This window comes from Dama dama, chromosome 23, assembly GCF_033118175.1.
Source record: "Dama dama isolate Ldn47 chromosome 23, ASM3311817v1, whole genome shotgun sequence".
Lineage (NCBI taxonomy): Eukaryota > Metazoa > Chordata > Mammalia > Artiodactyla > Cervidae > Dama > Dama dama.
Window position 1 is genome coordinate 30,640,458 of NC_083703.1, and position 21,513 is coordinate 30,661,970.

General features: G+C 43.3%; 1 protein-coding gene across 1 annotated transcript in view; it reads right to left on the reverse strand.

The window, feature by feature from the left end:
* Window positions 1–21,513, reverse strand: part of FAM171A1 (family with sequence similarity 171 member A1) — a 135,057-nt gene that overhangs the window by 45,074 nt on the left and 68,470 nt on the right. Inside the window, exons 2-3 of the mRNA XM_061126281.1 lie at window positions 14,886–15,113; window positions 8,977–9,069 (exon numbers count right to left, since the gene is read on the reverse strand). Coding sequence (XP_060982264.1) covers window positions 8,977–9,069; window positions 14,886–15,113 — 321 coding nt within the window. The remainder of the gene's footprint in view (window positions 1–8,976; window positions 9,070–14,885; window positions 15,114–21,513) is intronic.

Genomic DNA, 21,513 nt, shown 5'->3' on the forward strand with positions numbered 1-21,513 from the left:
TGCAGCCTCACAGTTACCTTCCTGTCCTGCCGGGGACTCTGCCAAACTCCATGCCTTTTCAGCACCTCGACCTGGATGCCCACTAGGCATTAAAACCATCACTACCTTCTCTCCCACTTGACAAAGACCTACTCTCCCCCAACACCCAGGTTTGATTACAGGTTGTCGACACTGTTTTTCCTTTCTACTCTTCTGCCCATTCATTCAAGTGCTGGGACTGCCCAATCTTCCCATATCAACATTTCTAGCATTGCCTTTTTCTTCCATTCTGCCTCCACCCTACATGACCTTATGCTACCCCTGGCTTCAACTATCACAAAAGTCTCATAACTTCCCTGTGCTCCAGCCTTATCCCTTTCCTGCCTCATCTACTGATGATTCCCAAATTCTGCTCTGACCATGACCCCTCCCCACCCAGAAACTTTCAATGGATCCACCACTTCCAAAATTAATGAAGGCAGCAACCATCAAAGACCAACGTAGACTCAAACTACAGCTCCACTTATCTTATGAGAGGTGCAGTTCATCGCTTTAGGATTTGCACAGTTCTTGTATACACATTATTTCACTTAGTAATCTGTGTGTGCTATACTCAGTCACTCAGTCGAGTCTGACTCTTTGTGACCCCAAGGACTGTAGCCCGCCAGGCTGCTCTGTCCATGGGATTTTCCCGGCAAGAATACTGAAGCACTGGAGAAGCGATTCCCTTCTCCAGTGGATCTTCCTGACCCAGGGATTGAACCAGAGTCTCTTGTATCTCCTGAATTGTTAGGCAGATTCTTTTACCACTGAGTCACCTGAGAATCTCCTTAATAATCTACAATAGAATAAAGAAGATGTGGTACATATATATCATGGGATATTACTCAGCCATAAAAAAAGAATGAAATGAGGCCATCTGCAGCAACATGGATGGACCTGGAGATTATCATACTGAGTGAAGTTAAGTCACACATAGAAAGACAAATATATGATACAGCTTTTATGTGGAATCTAAAAAATAAATGAATGACTATAACAAAACAGAAACAGACTCATAGACACAGAGAACCAACTAGTGGTTTCTGGTGGAGATAGGGAAGAGAGGAAGGGCAAAATAAAGGGTAGGAGATTAAGAGGTATAAACTACCAGGTATAAAACAAATAAGTACAAGGATATAAGATACAGCATAGGGAATATAAATAATATTTCATAATAACTTCAAGTGGAATATCATGTATAAAAATACTGAATCACTATGTTGTACACCTGAAACTAATTTAACATTGTAAATCCACTATACTTCAATTTTTAAAAAAGTAGGGGAAAAAAAGGCAATTTGCAAGCCTTCTGTGACAAGGAGCATATTTATAGATCCAGCCTATGGTGGTAAAGAGCCCTATGTTAATCAGTGCCTATGCTGGCCCTTCCGCTTCACCACACTGTTAACTTGAAACTGCTCCCGGCTTTCTATATAAAACACTGTCCACAATGACTGGAGAAGGGAATAGCAAACCACTTCAGTATTCTTGCCTTGAGAACCCTATGAACAGTATGAAAAGGCAACAATGATAAGACAACCACTTTCCTGACTTTCCAGATGAAATCAAGTGCTAAGTCATTTCCACTGGAAACATGAGTTTACTTCAAACCACGTGTGCATGTGTGCCTGTGTGTGCACGTGCGTGTGTGTGTGAGTGTGTGTGTGTGTGAGAGAGAGAGCAAGAGAGACAGAGAAAGCAGTCTCCATAATTCCACCTGGTCTGATGAGAACAGTTTTAGGGTGTGTGTGGTCTGAATTTAGATACCTACAGACAGGAAAACAAGTGAGCAGCCTTTTTATTGTTCAAGGAAAATGCTCATTAACCATGAGCTTATTCTATTTTATTCGGTTGTAAACATTTCAAAACAAAACTTCACATGAAGCATTAAATCTTGCTAATGAGAACACCTCTGCTTCTCCCATCTCCACCTCTCAGCCAAGTGGCCTTCATTCTTTCAAATCTTTTGCTCTAGTGTCACATAAAACCAAACAATGGGGCATCGCCCAAAACTATGCACATAACACGTGTGAGGCTCTGTCACCAAACTGTCATCTCACCATCTCCCCCTTCCTTTGGGGGAGTCTGACACATGATAACATCCAGGCAACACAAAAATTCAAATGGCTGACAGCACTTACATTTCTGATTGGCAAGAGTTTATTTTTTTCCTCCTGTGACCCCATTTAAAAAATAAAGAAATGCACCTACACTTGACCAGTTTGAGAATAAAAATTTGAATATATCATTTAGAAATTCAGTTTTGTATTGGTTTTTCAGAACAGAACTGCAAAGACCAAAAATTATCTACATATGGTTCTCCTTCCAACTGGTAAGAAAACAAGAAACAAGATCACCTAGTGTTATCCTGGTATGTCTGTACTGAGACAAGGAAAAGTACAACTAGTACAACTCAAAAAGTAGGGTGAATTAAAAAATTAACAAAGGGTAGACAATTTTTAAAAGCTGGAATGCAAATGAGATTTTGGAAAGGAAGAAATAAATGGTTTTCAGTTTCTGGTTACATAAAAGAGGGAAGTGATACAGCAGACTGAATAAATTAATCATAACAAAAACTACCTGGATGTCTTACATCCCTAAGCTTATAATATGACCATACTTCTTGCTCCTTAGAGAGAGAGAGAGAGCGCAATTCTAATACTCTGACTGTGTGTCTGTGTGCATGTGGGTACCGATAACTGTCCTCCTCTTAGCAGCCATGACAAAGCAAATAAATAACTGTAGCATGAGTGATCTATACAGGAAGTACAAAAAGCAGTGGGATCTGGATGGTTTTTAAAATATTTATTTACTCAGCCTTTCAATGAACTGCTTATTGTATACGGATACTAAAGTGGGTGTGGGGCCAGGCCCTGGGAGTGTTAAGGTGAATATGACCCTCACTCTTCAGGTTTTTCAGTTTTGTCTGGGAGCTAAGACATTACTGCCAGATATGGCAGGAAGGGTGGTTTTTGTGATAAGATACAGAACCCTCAGCTGGAAGGCTGTTTTAATTCACCTTCCTGGTTACTGATAAGGAAAGAAGGGGGCATAAGGGAGGCAGGAATGGGTGGAATCCAAGGTTGGAGCCAGAAGGTGTGGAAGGCACATGGACGCCTAGTTCTGGGCTTGGGGAAGCTCTGGGACCACGTGGCAGGAGTTGGTAGATTTCACTTGAATGTTGTACCATTAACAAGACTCCATGAGTTCCCAGCCTGCTTCTTTCTGCTACCAGCCGGCACCCTTTTCGGATTCATACTTTCTGTTCCCTTTGAATCTGGGCTTGTAGGTGGCCTGGTGTGATCACAGACCTGCTGCATCTCATGATTCTACCATTAGCTAAGATCCTCACCTCTTGCGGGTTCTTAGTTCAATTCCAGGAAAAGGAAGAGAGAGAAGAGCTTGGGTTGGGGAGATCCACTGGAGAAGGAAATGGCAACCCACTTCAGTGTTCTTGCCTGGAAAAATCCCATGGACAGAGGTACCTGGCGGGGTTGCAAAGAGTTGGACACGACTGAGCAACTAAGCATAGACACATGGGCTTGAATACTTGCCCACTAAAGAGTGGGAGATCTCCAGTCTACTCTAGGAGATCAGACCAGTCAATCCTAAAAGAAATCAACCCTAAATATTCATTGGAAGGACTGATGCTGAAGCTGAAGCTCCAATACTTTGGCCACCTGATGCAAAGAGCTGACTCATTGGAAAAGACTGATGCTGGGAAAGACTGAAGGCAGGAGGAGAAAGGGACGACAAAGGATGAGCTAGTTGGATGGCATCAGTGACTCAATGGATATGTGAGTTTGAGCAAGCTCTGGGAAATGGTGAAGCACAGGGAAGCCTGGCATGCTGCAGCCCATGGGTTCACAGTCAGAACACAACTGGCAACTGAACAACAACACAGAATGGGAGAAAACAGTGGTGCAGGGGTTAGAGCGTATGAAATAGCCATCTTGGAGGGTCGGAAAACAAGTAACTTCTCCAGCCACATGTTCTGCTGTGACCATGAGTGGCTGAGTCACCCAGGGTCAGCAATTATTTATTCAGGCAAAGATGGCAGTATTATTCACAAGAGCCAAGACATGGAAACAATGCAAGTGTCCATTGATGGATGAATGGATACAGGAAATGTATGCATGTTTACATATATGTACATGTATATACACACACACACATATATGCAGTGGAATATTATTCAGCCATAAAAGGAAGGATATTCTGCCATTTGGGTCAACATGGATAGACCTTGAGGACACTATGTTAGTGAAATAAATCAGTCAGAGAAAGACAATATTGTATGATCTCACCTATAAGTGGAATTAGAATGGTTGCCAAAGGCAGGAGGCAGGGGATGAGGAGAACAGATATATAAAGGTGGTTAAAGGCACAAACTTCCAGTTATAAGATGAATACGCTCTGGGGACATAATGTATGGCCTGGTGCCTGCAGCAGACTTGGGCATGGCATAAGCTCGGAGGAGGAGGAGGTTGCCAATAACCCCACCATAGAGCTGCCAGAACTTACATAGGACTGGGGAAACAGACTCTTGGTGGGCACAAACAGAACCTTGTGTGTACCAGGAGAAAGGAGTAGTGACCCCACCAGAGACTGACCCAGACTTGCCTGTGAGTGTCCAGGAGACTCTGGTGGTGGCATGGGTTGGTGGTGGCCTGCTGCTGGGTGGGGGGCACCCAGTGTAGCAATGCATGCATGGGACCTTTTGAAGGAGGTCGCCATTATTTTCATTACCTCCACCATAGTAGGGCCCCAGGTAAATAGCAGGTCAAGTGGGCCTTAGGAAGCATTACTATGAACAAAGCTAGTGGAGGTGATGGAATTCCAGTTGAGCTATTTCAAATCCTGAAAGATGATGCTGTGAAAGTGCTGCACCAAATAAGCCAGCAAATTTGGAAAACTCAGCAGCGGCCACAGGACTGGAAAATGTCCATTTTCATTCCAATCCCAAAGAAAGGCACTGTCAAAGAATGCTCAAACTACTGCACAATTGCACTCATCTCACACGCTAGTAAAGTAATGCTCAAAATTCTCCAAGCCAGGCTTCAGCAATATGTGAACCATAAACTTCCAGATGTCCAAGCTGGTTTTAGAAAAGGAAGAGGAACCAGAGATCAAATTGCCAACATCTGCTGGATAATCGAAAAAGCAAGAGAGTTCCAGAAAAACATCTATTTTTGCTTTATTGACTATGCCAAAGCCTTTGATTGTGTGGATCACCACAAACTGGAAAATTCTGAAAGAGATGGGAATACCAGACCACCTGACCTGCCTCTTGAGAAATCTGTATGCAGGTCAGGAAGCAACAGTTAGAACTGGACATGGAACAGCAGACTGGTTCCAAATAGGAAAAGGAGTACGTCAAGGCTGTACATTGTCACCCTGCTTATTTAACTTATATGCAGAGTACATCATGAGAAACACTGGGCTGGATGAAGCACGAGCTGGAATCAAGATTGCCAGGAGAAATATCAATAACCTCAGATACGCACATGACACCACCTTTATGGCAGAAAGTAAAGAAAAACTAAAGAGACTCTTGATGAAAGTGAAAGGGGAGAGTGAAAAAGTTGGCTTAGAGCTCAACATTCCAAAAACTAAGATCACAGCATCTGGTCCCATCACTTCATGGCAAATAGATGGGGTAACAGTGGAAATAGTGGCTGACTTTATTTTTTTGGGTTCCAAAATCACTGCAGATGGTGACTGTAGCCATGAGATTAAAAGATGCTTACTCCTTGGAAGGCAAATTATGACCAACTTAGATAGCACATTAAAAAGCAGAGACATTACTTTGCCAACAAAGGTCCATCTAGTCAGTTCAGTTCAGTTCAGTTGCTCAGTTGAGTCTGACTCTTTGTGACCCCATGAACTGCAGCACGCCAGGCCTCCCTGTCCATCACCAACTCCCAGAGTTTACCCAAACTCATGTCCATTGAGTTGGTGATGCCATCCAACCATCTCATCCTCTGTCATCCCCTTCTCCTCCTGCCCTCAGTCTTCCCCAGCATCAGGGTCTTTTCAAATGAGTCAGCTCTTCGTATCAGGTGGCCAAAGTATTGGAGTTTCAGCTTCAAGGCTATGGTTTTCCCAGTAGTCATGTCTGGATGTGAGAGTTGGACTATAAAGACAGCTGAGCGCCGAAGAATGGATGCTTTTGACCTGTGGTATTAGAGAAGACTCTTGAGAGTCCCTTGGACTGCAAGGAGATCCAACCAGTCCATCCTAGAGGAAATCAGTCCTGAATATTCATTGGAAGGACTGATGCTGAAGCTGAAACTCCAATACTTTGGCCACCTGATGCAAAGAACTGGTTCATTTGAAAAGACCCTGATGCTGGGAAAGATTGAAAGTGGGAGGAGAAAGGGACGATAGAAGATGAGATGGTTGGATGGCATCACCAACTCAATGGACATAAGTTTGAGTAAACTCTGGGAGCTGGTGATGGACAAGGAGGCCTGGCATGCTGCAGTTCATGGGGTTGCAAAGAGTCAGACATGACTGAGTGACTGAACTGAACTGAACTGAACTGATTGTATACTTGACAGTTGCTAAGAGAGTAGATCTTACAAGTTCTCATCACAAGAAAAAACTGTGTGATAATGGATGTTAACTAGACTTATGGTGGTGATCACTGTGTAATATATACACATATCAAATCATTGAAGATATATGTCTATTATATCCCAGTAAGACTGGAGGTAGGGAACCATTATATTTCAGTTGTGAAAAAACAATGGCAAAGGTAGTTAAAGAGAAACTGGAGGTCCCAGGCCCAACAGCCCCCATTGTGGTCCTGATGTGAAAGGATGCTGAGGACTCAGGCCTAGTTCTGCTATCTCTTAGGAGAAAAGCAGGAGATGACTTAGGGCTTTCACTGTGCAGATGACAATAAAATCTATGTATCTATTCCTGTTATCTCTCCCAAACTCAGGTCACATATGCTCCCAGACATTTCTCCTTATTTCTCTTTATATACTTCTAAGAGTAGCATGTTAACCTCCTTGTATGTTCCCACAACTACGCAATAAAAAAAGGAATAAAGTCATCTCACTTGCAGATGGCACAAGGATGTGTTAGGCAGATAATAATTGGTGTAAATAGTATTAAAATAAAGGAATAAATAAACAAAAAAGGGGGCTTCCCAGGTGGCACTACTGGTAAAGAACCCACTTGCCAATGCAGGAGACATAAGAGACTTGGGTTCAATCCCTGGGTCGGGAAGATACCCTAGAGGAGGGCATGGCAACCCACTCCAGTATTCTTCCCTGGAGAATCCCATGGACACAAGAGCCTGGTGGGCTACAGTCCATGGGGTTGCAGAGTCAGATACGACTGATGCGACTTAGCACAAACAAAAAATGGTTTTTCCAGTAGTTATGTATGGATGTGAGAGTTGAACCATAAAGAAGGCTGAGCACCAAATAATTGATGCTTTTGAACTGTGGTGTTGGAGAAGACTCTTGAGAGTCCCTTGGACTGCAAGGAGATCAAATCAATCTATTCTAAAGGAAATCAACTCTGAATATTCATTAGAAGGACTGATACTGAAGCTGAAGCTCCAATACTTGGGCCACCTGATGTGAGGAACCTATTCACTAGAAAAGACCCTGATGCTGGGAAGGACTGAGGGCAAGAGGAGAAGAGGATGACAGAGGATGAGATGGTTGGATGGCATCACTGACTCAATGGACAAGAGTTTGAGCAAGCTCCGGGAGATAGTAAAGGACAGGGAAGCCTGGCGTGATGCAGTCCATGGGGTCACAAAGAGTTGGACATGACTTAGGGACTGAACAACAACAACAAGTAAACAAAAAAAAAGAATCTGATGAAACATTAAAAGACAGGAAATATCATTTTCAGGCCCATGGTTAAGATGGAAGAAACCAATCATCTCAGCACAAAAAAGGTTTGACACAAGTCTGATTCCCAGTTCCAAGGCCAGCCCCAAACAGAGGGCAAATTCCACAAACCTTCTGTACCAGATTTTCTGGAAGAGCAGTTAGAGGGGTGAGGTCACCTTTACACCACTGCACATGAGATGGGCTAAAAACACAAGGGGATAAGAGATAGAAAAAGGCCACACTTGAACGCCTGGGAATTTTTTGTTTTCTTTTTTGGGTGGGGGAAGAAATCTTTTTTTATTGTAAAACACACCTAACATTAAATTACTGTCTTAACCAGTTTTTTTGTTTGTTTGTTTGGTTTTGTTTTTTTGCCGTATCTACGTGGGGTCTTAGTTTCCCAAACAGGGATCAAATCTGTGTCCCCTGCATTGGGAGCATAGAGTCTTAACCCCACTGGACTGCCAGGCCAGTCCCCATCTTAACCAGTTTTATGTGTCCAGTGCACCAATGTGAAGTATATTTACACTGTTGTGCAACAGATCTCTAGAACTGTCCTGTTTTGCAAAACTGAAACTCTAGGGAGTTTCCTGGGGGTCTAGCGGTCAGGACTTGCATTTCCACTGTAGGGGGTGTGAGTTCAACCCCTGGTCAGGCAACTAAGATCTCAGGAGCCACAAGGCCTAGCCAAAAAAATTAAAAACAAACAAACAACCCCCCCGAAACTCTATATACTCAAATGCTTATGAAACTTTTCAGAGTGACCATATCCACTGATCAGTGAGGCCCAGGCAGGGTCTGGATTCTGACCCTGGGATGAAATTTCTCACCTTTGGAGAAGAGAGAGACATGGTGTGAACAGAGGGCGGAGCCTCTTCTTACCTCTCTGCACTTCAAAGGCTAGGCTGATAACAAACAAGGCCACAGCCAACAGTTTCACCGAAATGCCAACATGTCCGCGCACTTGTAGGGACTACAGCCATTATGTCCAGCTGTGGACATGCTCGTGGCCATCCCTACCTGATTACCCATTCCTCACATCTTAACAGTTGGCCCCAAAGTTACCATCGCTCCTCTTTTTAAATATCAGACATACCTTGGAATCCTGAGACTATCTGGACAACGTCTTCATACACCATCAGGGTAGCAGATCGTTCTGGAAGCAGGCCCAGGCTTAGTGAAGAAAATACTGTGGAAACAAAGATGGATATGAGGGAATTCTGACTTCTAAATCAAAGTGCTCATACCAATTTTTTAAGTACTCTGCATTCTTTGGATTCTCTAGGTTAAAATCAATCAACAACATTGATTTTTTACTAATGTGACATAATAATAAATATATATCTGTTCTCTGCCTCTGGTTCCTGGCTCAAAACCCCTTGTAAATTCCTGAGTCACCAGAGTATCTTTCTGATCTGATGAGGAGACTCCGGGTGGCCTCCTGGATGCGGGTTGGTCACCAAAGAGATCAAACCATGATGAGAATCTTGGAACTTTCAGGCTCACTTCCCATCATCCAGAGAGAATAGATGGGGTGGAGAGTTCAGTTCATGACTGATCACACCTGCCATGACTGATGAAGCTACCATGAGAGTCCCAAAGGTACAGGCTTGGGGAACTTCAAGCTGGCGAGTTCATTTATGTGCTAGGAGTGTGGTGCACCTCAACTCCACGGGGATAGAAGCTTCCATGGCCAGGACCCTCTGGATCTCACCCCGTTGTACCTCTTCATGTGGCTGTTCATCTGCACCCATTATGATACTTGTTATAAACCAGCAAATGTAAGTCATTGTTTTTCTGAGTTCTGGGAGTCATTACAGTAAAAGAAACCAGGGAGGGGCTCATGGGAACCTCTGATTTATAGTTGATTGGTCAGAAGTACAGGTGACCACTTAGGGCTTGTGTCTGAATTAGAGGACAGTCTCATGGGACTGAGCCCTTAATTAGTAGCATTTGGGCTAATTTTGGACAGTTACTGTCAGATTCTGATGCTGGGGAAGATTGAAGGCAAGAGGACAAGGGTATGACAGAGAGCGAGATGGTTGGACGTCATCACCACTCAATGGACACAAGTTTAAGCGAGCTCCAGGAGATGGCAGTCTAGGGGGTCTCGAAGAGTTGGACACAAATGAGTGACTGAACAACTGTCAGAATGGAACTGAATTGTAAGACACCCAGTTGGTATCCAGAAAGGTGGAGAACTGGTTGATTTGAGAAAGAAAACCCACTTACTAGGTGTCAGAATTATCATCAACAGAGAGAAAGGAAACAGTTTGTCTTTTAAGTATTGTTAGCAAAAGTCTTTCAAAACTCCATGAGTCCTGCAGTCTCTCATATAACAACTGCTTAGCCTACAACAGTTAACTACATATTTTTTATTCTTTAGAAGTTCTTAGTAAAGTATCTGAACTTCTTCACATTAGGAATCTGTTAAAAGTTACAATGCACACACTGTATGTATGTAAAATATTGGATATTAACATTAAAAAAGACTCACAATATGTGCTTAGGTTAATGGGTAAGTCAACGATAAACATTTTTTTTTCCACTGTATTTTGGGAACTAATAAGATGACACTTTGCAGGTGGCACTAATGGTAAAGAATCCGCCTGCCAATGCAGGAGACATAACAGATGCAGGTTCAATCCCTGGGTGGGGAAGATCCCTTGGAGTAGGAACTGGCAACCCACTCCAGTATTCTTGCCTGGAAAGTTCCATGGACAGAGGAGCCTGGCGAGCTATAGTTCATGGCGTCGCAAAGAGTCGGACACGACTGAAGCAAATGAACACAAGACAACAGAACTTGTGCGACTTTAAATTCTTGTTTTAAAGACCTCGACTTCCAACCTACAAATTCACAAAGCCTACATGTTTCTTGGAAATTCCCTGGCTGAACAGCACTTAGGACTCAGTGCTATCCCTGCTCGAGGAATTCAGATTCTGCATGCTGCAAGGTGTGGCCAGGGGGGGAAAACCTAATGCTTCTGGGTAGAACATGAACTTAAGAAAAAAACCAAATCAATGTATTATGGGATAACAATAATCACGAACATTACTGAACCCTCACTGACATGTCAGACTTTATTCTAGGTGGTTTAATTTGAGTAATTTATTTAACTTTGAAAACAGCTCTCTGAAAGAGGTATTATTAACATGCCCCTTTGACAGATAAGGAGACAGGTTTTATAGATAAGGAATTAACTTGTCCAAGATCCCGAATCTGGTAAATACTGGATCCAGGATTTGAACTCTGGAGTCTGACCTTCACTGCTATGCTTCACAGGGTCAAGTTCAAAGGCCTCTTAAATTCCATCCAGGCCTAAGTTCCTACTTTTTTTGTTGTTGTTGTTGTTTATTTTTAACTGGAGGATAATTGCTTCACAATATTGTGTTGGTTTCTGCCATACATTAACATGAATCAGCCATAGGTATCTGTGTATCCATCATCCACATTGAACAGATGTCATATTTGCTTCAGATTCAAGCCACTTAGTCGTGTCAGACTCTTTGGGACCCCGTGGACTGTAGCCCACCAGGCTCCTCTGTCCATTGGATTTTTCAGGCAAGAACTCTGCAGTGGGCTGCCATTTCCTTCTCCAGGGGATCTTCCTGACCCAGGATCAAACTCGCGTCTCCTGTATTGCAGGCAGATTCTTTACCTGATGAGCCAATGGGCAAGATTGAATCAGCCACAGGTATACATATGTTATCTCCCTCTTGAGCTTCCCTCCCACCTCCCATCCCATCCCACGTCTCTAGGTTGTCACAGAATGCCAGTTTGAGCTCCTTGAGTCATATAGCAAATTTCCACTGGCTATCTATTTTACATATGGTAATACACATGTTCCCATTGAGAGCAGTCTCTACATTTAAAGAGGAAGAAAGTAAGGCCTAGAGAGGTAAAGTAACTTTTCAAGGAAAATATTAGGAGCCAGAAATATCAAATGCTAAATAGAGCAATTATTGGGTTCATTCAGGTTTTTGGTAGGCTGTTACAGAAAAACCCAAATGAATTTTTGGCCAACCCAATACTTAGCACAATTGGCTCTGAACAGTGCCAGAGGGCCCAATGAGGGGCTGGCCATGGATATGACCCCTCTTTCTACACAGTCCATTTATTTAGCCCAGAGCTAGATGTGCAGAATAGATCACTGTTGGGGGCAGTCTGTGCCCTTAAGGGATCTACATTAGAAGGAGGCTAAGACACACAACCAATAGCTACATGACAAGCAGAATGTGACAAAGTGCCCTGACAAAGATAAGGATAGACCTTGGTGCTGGGAAAACAATCCAGAGTTCCTCCAAATGTTAAACATAGAGTCACCATGCGACCCAGGAACACCACTCCCAGGTACATGCCCAAGAGAACTGAGAATATGTGTTCATGCAAACACTTGTACATGAAAGTTCATAGCAACATCATTCCTAATAGCCAGAAAGTGGAAACTAAAGGCCGAACATGCTTGGCATCCCACAGGCAGCTTAAATCCAGTCTATGCTATATTCATCACTGACTATGACCCTAACACTCATTCTTTTCCTTCCCATCTCCTGCACCTCCACCCCGATCTCCACCCACTTTTGTAGAAGCCCCAAGCTTAGAGAGAGGGATATACACAGGGAGCGAGTAAGGGATTTCTTTCAGTAAACAGCACTAATCCAGTCAACTTTAGGGAACCCCAGGTGGCCCATATCCCATCTGTTATTCTATCCACTCCATCACCAGTCAGAAATTTGAGATTCAACTCACATTCATTCAACGTTCTTTCCCTTGTATCCCTCCCACCCATTCTCCAAGGCTTTCTGAATTCTGCCTGCTAAATATTCCTCAGGTTTATCTCTTTTTCTCTAAAATGTTCCTAAAGCATTTCCTCAATTGTACCTATTTTCAACCCACTTTCCATAGCTCTCAAAGCAGTGGTCCCAAATTACAGTGAACATTTTTATCCATAAATACCTGGGGGGTGGGGGTTATTGTGGGGAGTAGAAACTGCTTATTAAAATTCAGCTTCCTTGGTCAATCTGTCCAGTCAAATGGGTGAGTCCTGGAATCTGTATGTTTTTACAAGCATCTTCTGATGCTAATATTTATTCATCCTCAAGACTCAGATGCCCTCTCTGCCTCCCCAGGAAGGAACTGCCTCCCCAGTTTACCCAGGAAACTCCTTCATTCGCTCATGTAGGCTGGTGGACCTGTCCTCCCCAGCATCCCCATCTGCACATAAATCTATCAGAGTATTGATCCCATCAGGAGGAACTGGCTTCTGTGGCTGACTTCATAACTAATGGATAAACCTAGAAGCAAGTCCTGAGTCTCTAGATTTGTATTCTCAGTGGCCAGGGCAGTGTCTGACATATAGTAGGCACTTGACAAATATAAACTGAACCTAAGAGAATTTTGTGGATGAGGGTAGGTGCTGGGGCTGGATGAGACAGGCATAGCCACACTTCGTTTCCATGGGCCCTAGAGGCAATGGGAACCCTGATGGGGCAGGTCCAGCGGTGCAGAGGTGAGCACGAATACTGGCCTTGTGCCAGGCACTGTTAGGTGCTATGCATTTATTGAGCACCTACCATGTTTTAGACACTGTGAGTGCATCTACGTTAAATACTTTTTACTCAGAACTGCTCTACAAGGTGGTATCAGCTCCATTTTGCAGAGACTGGCATCAAAGCTGGAGGGGCTCAAGCATAGATTTGGAGCCAGAACCCAGGTTATCTGGTTTCCAAAGTCCATCCTCCCCCCATTACCCTGGCAACAAGTGTGCTGGCAGATAATGTGGTCCAGGCACGAGATGGAGTCTGAAGTAAGGGGACAGAGGGGGCACCATCTGCTGCTCCCACCTACCCCATCCCCAGCTGAATTCACGTCAGGCACCATCTTTGCCCCTGGTGGTAGGCCAACTGCTTTGCAGGGGTGAATGGTCATGCAATATTGTGATTTATAATATGTAACATATATTTGATCTGGGTCTCATTTCTGGCTCACAGCTCCTAAAAACCTTGGAATTTCTTAAGTGATAAGGGCAATAAAGGAATCTTTTGTTATTCGTATCAAATGAATGGGGCTTTCAATGGGAGTTTCAGTTAATATAATGACTTTTTGGAAAGCTTCATGATAACCTAAGGAGGGGAACTGGTTGCCAGGGGAAACCGTGTGACTAGAGACTGGAATCTCTCAGCCTCACTGTCCTCTCCCCCTGACCTCCAGCGAGGAGACAGAGGCTGGAGGTTGAATCAATCACTAATGGCTAATGCTTTAATCAGTTATGCCTATATGATTTAGTTTCCATAAAACCCAAGAGGATGGGGTTGGGTGAGCCTCTTGGTTGGTGAGCACCAGAGGTGCTAGGAGGTGGTACAGATGGCCAGGTATGGAGGCTCCATGCCTCTTCCCACAGACCTTGGCCTACACATGCCTTCATCTGACTGGTCCTTTAATAACCTTTATAATAAACTGGTAAGCTAGCAAGTACCAGCTGGGTTCGCAGACTCGGCAACACATTGCTGGATGTGTGGAAACACCACGACACATTTGGTGATTAGACGCGCCAGGAGAGGAATGGAGTATTGAGGATGGAGGAGCAGCAGGAGTGCTTTTCCTGAGCAGGTAAGAAGGTGGGACAGAGAAAGACAGTCCGGCCATCATGCCCACCTTTTGGCAGCCTTGCTCTCAGATGCTAAAGTGAGATGAGGAAGCCCCATTTCACCGCACTGTCCCAATGCCACTGGCTGGTTATGATCCATCATGTACAGAACGAAACAGTGGAGAAATGAGTAGAAAAGGCTTTGGTTCCATTGTACGAATAGCAATGTGAAGCCCAACCAAGCTTCACACCAGATCCCACCTTCCCTGCACATAAGGGGCACCAAAAACTAGGGCAGAGAATGCACATGTATTTTCCTAATTGTCTGACTTAACGCTTACAAAATCATTTCTGTGTCTGATTCCACCCCTAGCCTGATTATATGCCCTGTTTTAGAGAAAGGTAAAGACCACCTTACCAGGTAACCGGATGGGTTTCCAGGGGGCAGAGTTTGGCACGTAGGCATGCTTTGTGGCCGTGACAATCAACTGACTGCCCAGCTTATACTGGAATTTGATGAAGGCAACGCCATCTGTCCCCGAGGTACCAGAGGCAATGGAGACCTGGTTGGTGAAAATCTCAATGAGCGCATCAGGGACGGGCTGATGGGTGCTGGCATCACTGATGTGGACCTTCAGGGTGACCTCTGGAAGAAGGACAGAGCAACAAAGAACTGGTTATTAACTGGGGAACTCCAACAGTGATTCTGTAATAACAGCAAAGGGAGGTAGAAAGTATTCACGGGATATGCTTAGATAATCTAGACTGGGGACTTTTCTGGTGGTCCAATGGTTAAGACTTCATGCATCCAGTGCAGAGTGCACAAGTTTGATCCCTGGTGGGGGAACTAAGATCCCACATTCCATAAGGTGCAGCCAAAAAAAATTTATTAGAAAAAAAATTCTAGATCTACATCCAAAATATAAATCGTTTTAACCAGGAACGTTCTCTTCTTAGCAATTCTTTTTTCACTTTGCATGATTCCTTATCTTCTTCAAAACCACCGCCTATAACAAACTCCTTTCCTCCTGGCTCCTCCCGGCTTCCCCCAACAATAATTGAGAGAAAATCTCTATTCCTTTAAGACACTGTGCAGCAAACACAATGCTTTCTGATCCTGCCCAATGTTGCTGGTAAACACAGCCTAAACAAGGCTCAGGCTGCTACACAAGGGCCCTGCAGGCACTAATTTGCAGCAAAATTGTTCAACTGTCTGTGATGAACATGGATGTGTACAGCTCAAGGTCGCTGTGCTGGTAATCATGAAGACATGACTGAAAAGTCGTCCCTGCACACAGTACCACCAAGGGGGTGGGCAGACTATCTAAGCAATGCATCCTGCCCAGCCATGGACCTGCCCCAGTTGTTACCCCGTTTAAGGAACCAGCTCGCCCCTCCTTGGGAGGGAGGAAAAGCACCTGTTACTTGGTTTTGTTGGATCCCTCACGCTGCAGCCTTCCCAAAAAAGTCTTGACTGAATTTCCCTTCCTGATTTCTACTGATAAAGAGTTCAAGGGCTTGGTTGGTATCACAGAGTTAATACATTTTTTGGCTAGATGACCGTAAGGAATAGCTAAAGAACCCTAGACCCAGGAGTTACATAAGGTCTGCACCAAATAAATCTCTCAAAAACCTTGTAGAGAAAAAAAGTGCTACAAAAACTGAACCTGGTTACTCCCTACTATAGGAGGAGAAAACTACTGCCAAAAGAGGGATAAAATCAACATCAAGAAAATCAGGCATATGGCAATACAAAGCATGTCATTCCTGACAATCTTATCAAGTGTTATCTTAATGCAGATTTGCAGCACACATTTGCTTTCTTACAGAACTGGGTCTTACTTGTCCCCAGTGGTATGGGAAGTTATAAATGAATTAATACTCTCATAGCAGAAATCCTCTAGAACAGGACAAGTGGGAAGGTGCTTTGTGGCGTTGCACGTTGATGATTTATATAGTCTTGTAATGCAACATTCACTAACAACTGGGATTACAAGGTTTCTGCTTTCTCTTCACTGTTGGCTGAGAAGGCAAAAGCAGCGGAGATTTGGAAATAGTGAAATAATTTCTGAATAAACACAAGAAAGGAGTTCTCCAAAGGGATGGACACCAAGCAGGGAATAAAGAAGTGATAAATTGGGAGAATGGTGCTGACGCACATATACTGCTAGGTATCAAACAGATCACTAATGAGGACCTAGTAAAGAGTTTATTGCTCAGGGAACTATACTCAGTGCTCTGTGGTAACTTAAATGGGAAGGAAATCCAAAAAAGAGGAGATATATGTATGCATATGGCTGATTCACTTTGCTGTACAGTAGAAATTAACATAACATCTTAAAGCAACTACATTCCAATAAAAATTAAGTAAAAAAAGAGTTTTCTTATAATCAATGCCCTGGGTTCTACCACTTGAATTTCTTCTAACATGGGAAGCCTAGTATATGTTCTGCAATTATATACCTTGAAAAAGATTATTTAGCTACTTCTTTTGGTGTAACAGGATGTGAAAACACATCATTGTGGTTAGGTAATTATTATAGACTACTGGGGTGTCATATGTATTAAAATTTTGCAATTTGTTTTATTTATATGAATAAAGAACAGCAGGAACAGCCCACCCATTCAGTAGGTCTAGATTTAGCTCATATTTTAAAAATTAGACTTTATTTTTAAAAGCAGTTTTAGGTTCATAACAAAATAGAGTGAAAGTTACAGAAATGTCCCACTGGGGTATCATTTTTATAGCAACACTTATATTATCCATTCAACAGCAAACAAGATTATTCCCATTAAAAGACAACCAGGGGAGTGATCTTATCATGAGGTGGGGCAGTTCAGTTCAGTCGCTCAGCCTTGTCTGAATCTTTGCAACCCCATGGATTGTAGCACACCAGTCTTCCCTGTCCATCACCAATTCCTGGAGCTTGCTCAGACTCATGTCCATTGAGTCAGTGATGCCATCCAACTATCTCACCCTCTGAGAAAAGGTGGGGCACTACATACTATTTATTTATTTCATTTTGCAGAGAAAAGGAAGATCCTATAAATGGCCCTAGACCTAAATATGCAGTAGGATCCACTCCTGGGCATATATCCAGAGAAAATTCTAATTTGAAAAGATACATGCACCTCAGTGTTCACAGCAGCACGATTTACAGTAGGCAGGACATGGAAGCAGTCTGAATATCCATCAACAGATGGATAAAAAAGATGTGGTATATATATACAGTGAACTGTTACTTAGCCATTAGAAAGAATGAAATGTCATCTATAGCAACATGAATGAGAGATTATCATATTAAGTGAGGTTAAGTCAGGAAAAGAAAGGCAAACACCATACAATATCACTTGGAGAAGGAAATGGAGACCCACTCTGATATTCTTACCTGGGGAATTCCATGGATAGAAGAGCCTGGTGAGCTACAGTCCGTGGGGTTGCAAAGAGTCAGATACAACTGAGCAACTAATACACTTTCATCACTTATATGTGGAATCTAAAATATGGCACAAATGAACTTATCTACAAAACAGAAACAGACTCACAGACATAGAGAACAGACTTACAGTTACCAAAAGGGAAGGTGCGGGGGAGGGATAAATAAGGAGTTTGAGATTAGCAGATACAAACTACTATATATAAAATAGATAAACAGCAAGGTTCTACTGTATGGTACACAGAACTATATCCAATATCCTGTAATAAACCATACTGGAAAAGCACACACACACACACACACATATATATACACATACACTGAATTATATTGCTATACAACAGAAACTAACACACCATTGTAAATCAACTATGCTTCAACAAAAAAACATTATCCTGAGTATGTCTGTAACGGTGGTTTGGAGGAGATGAACATTTAACTGAGTAAAGCAGATCACCCTCCTTCATGTGGGTGGGCCCTGTCCAATCAGTTGAAGACCTGAAGAGAACAAAAAGTTCCCCCCAGAGTAAAGGGAGACTTCCTCCTACCAGTCTCTGAACACTGGCATTTCCTTTCAGACTTGAACTGAATGTCAGCTCTTCCCTGATTTCAAGTCTACCAGCATTTGAACTAGAACTATACCATCATCTCTCCTGGACATCCGGCTTGCCGGCTCACCCATTAGACCTTGGGACCTGTCAGCCTCCATGATCATGTGAGCTAGCTCCTTAGAATAAATCTCTTCCTATAGGCCTATACATCCCATTGGCTCTATTCTAGCTGTATCCATCATGGGTTCCAATTCTGCAGCGCATGGTGGGTGGACCCTGGGAGTGTGTGCTCAGATCTCTTCTTGTTTCACACTCTTACTCAGCATTATTTCATGATCAGGAATTCAGTTACCGCCTCTACAGCATGCTTCTCAAATTCTCATGGACCAGTGGTAGAATCAAGAAGGAAAAAAACAAGTGCTCAGGAATTCTTCCTCCCCTATAATTCAGAACTCCTTTACTCTTGGCAGATTTGAAGAGTTTGACTCTGTGGGCACAAACCAAGTCATTTTCAAAGAGCATATCTGCTTGGTGGGTAGAACACTAAACATTATCTTTTAGTCCAGCATGATCTTTTCATCATCTCCTTTCTATCTGCCGCAGACTTAGAACTAAAGGAGACAAGTCTGTTTCAAATTGCTGGTTGGAGAGGAGGCACCCACACAGCAAGTTTAGAGCAAACATCACGGCAGGAGCAAGAGGAAAGAATCTCAGTGCACCCTTCACAGGTGCAAAGTACTTAGCAGAACTGCCTGTAGACACCGAGGGGCCATGCCCCCTCTCCTCCCCTTTTACCTTCAAATAGTAATAATGTATGTCTTTAGTTTTTTCCCACAAATGACAGAAGACTTTCACTTCATAACTTCTCATGCCAACTCTATAATCGACATTCTTCATCTCTCCTACAGTCACCTGCTGAAGGGTACTACTCCAGAGCGCAGCCCCCTCTGTGGTTCTCACCGGGAACCAGCTGGGAGGACCATGCTCATCTCAGTCTGAACAGCCACCAAGCCTCGGTTTCACATCTACTGGAAAAAGATTTGACTTATCATGGAAGGAAAAGTGAAATCTACGGGCTCCATCGTTTTTTTTTTTTTGGTTTCTTTCTGTGAAGTTTTGGCTTCCTCTGACCATTTTTCATGGTTTTTTATACTCCCTCAAATTGGCCTTGATGCTGGGATTTTAATATTTTTCTTCCCTTTTGGTGTTTAGAGCTGTTGGTTTCCACAGCAACCCACCTCGCTGGGAACCCAGTGTTTGCTGGGTTGGCCCATCAGGCTCTGTGCAAAGAAAGTCCATTTCCACCAGCAGATCAAGCAAAGGCTTTCAGTCCAAGCTGCCCAAATGCCCTGTGCTGCTGACCATCAGGGAGAGCAGCAGAAAAGCGAATCACTGGACTCAGTCTCCAGCGCTGTGATTATAGTTATATTTAACCCAAATTCAGGGGAGTCACAACAGCTTCCCATCTCTTACGTCAAAATATAAAAAATTAGTCATTTGAAAATATTTTCTAAATGGGAGGTTATTTTTAAAACATTACCTGACCTTTGCTTGAAGAGATTCTGCTCCATACTACTTGGTGCTAACTTTTAACAATATCTGTATATTTATAGAATTGCCACTTATTTATACAGCAATTACAGGTATATCCTGTATTTGCTGCCCATGTAAAGGGGTAGTTTTCTATCCACTTACTTTACTTTTCTTGGAAATATTAAAGGTTTACCTTACTTTGTAAGATATCTGATGAAACAAGAATGCACTTTATTACACTAGTGTTTTCTTGTAATTTATTTTCTCTGGTCTCATAGAGTGCATATGCATCTTACATTGTTCAATTTTATTTTCTTCTTAAAAGTTAGCGAATCGTGTGAATCTGCATTCTCATGTACAATCATGTTAGTTCACATGTCTGTAAGATTACTGTACTGCAAGGTGAAAAATGTTTTTTTCTTTTTTGTTTTTGTATGTATCATTTGTGTCAGAAGTATAATAAATCTATTACAGTAGAGTACTATATAGCCGATTGTGTTAGGTGGGTACCTAGAATAACTCTGTCGGACTTATGAACAAATTTGGCTTATGAATGCACTCTCAGAATGGAACTCATTCACATGTAGGGGACTCACTGTACTTTTCCTTTGTTTTTCAACAGTTTGATTTAAAAAAATTAGCGAATCATATCCTTTAAGCAAATTATATATTTTCTTAAAAGAGACATATTTATAATATTATAGACTATGTAATATTGTTACCGAAAGACAAGTCGGTGTGCCCGATGCACAGAAAGATCAAATAATACCAAAACATCGGAGTGTGGAGGAGAAAGGTTTATTCAGGGTTGTGCAACAAGACAGGTGGCTCATGCCTTAAAAACCTCAAATTCCTGGAAAACTCTCAGTGAAGCCCTTTTCTAGGAAAGGTGAGGGAGGGGAGGGGTGAGTTGTAAACTTCTTGGTGTCTGAGCTTTTGTTCCTGAGGTCAGGTCACAGTCAGCTAACGACATTCCTGTAAACCTCCACCACGCCAATGTTACTCTGTTTTTCACCCTGCGAGGTCCAGTCCTGGCTGAGAGGAAGAAGATCTAGGCTGGTGGCTTCCTCAGGCTAGGTCCCCAGACACTGTCCAGCTGTTACGGCTGAGGGAGCCAGGCGCCCAGGACCCAACTGGCTTTCAGGCTCCTCAGGTGGCCCAAATGGCGGAGGGTGGGTCCCACAGACTGTGTCCTATGCAGATGGCCACTGCCATGAGGTCATAGAGGTGGGGATGGGGGAAAGGGTCACTGCAGCCTCAAGGTCTGGGTCTGGCCATTGGGTGGCCTTGGCCAGAGCTCTGGAGCCCTGTAGACACAGCCCCCAGTCTGTTCCCTGGGCCCCTCGCTCATCCGCTGGCCCAACGCTAAGTGAGCTGGAAGGCCTCAAGGAGAAGGCTTGGATCCGCTTCTTACCTCATTCTCGGCTTGACAACCACCACTCCACAGACCATTAGCTGAAAATGCCCTCACTAGCGGCTGCTCGCTGACAGTTGGCTGCTTGGGGTGGAGCCCACTGAGGTGCCC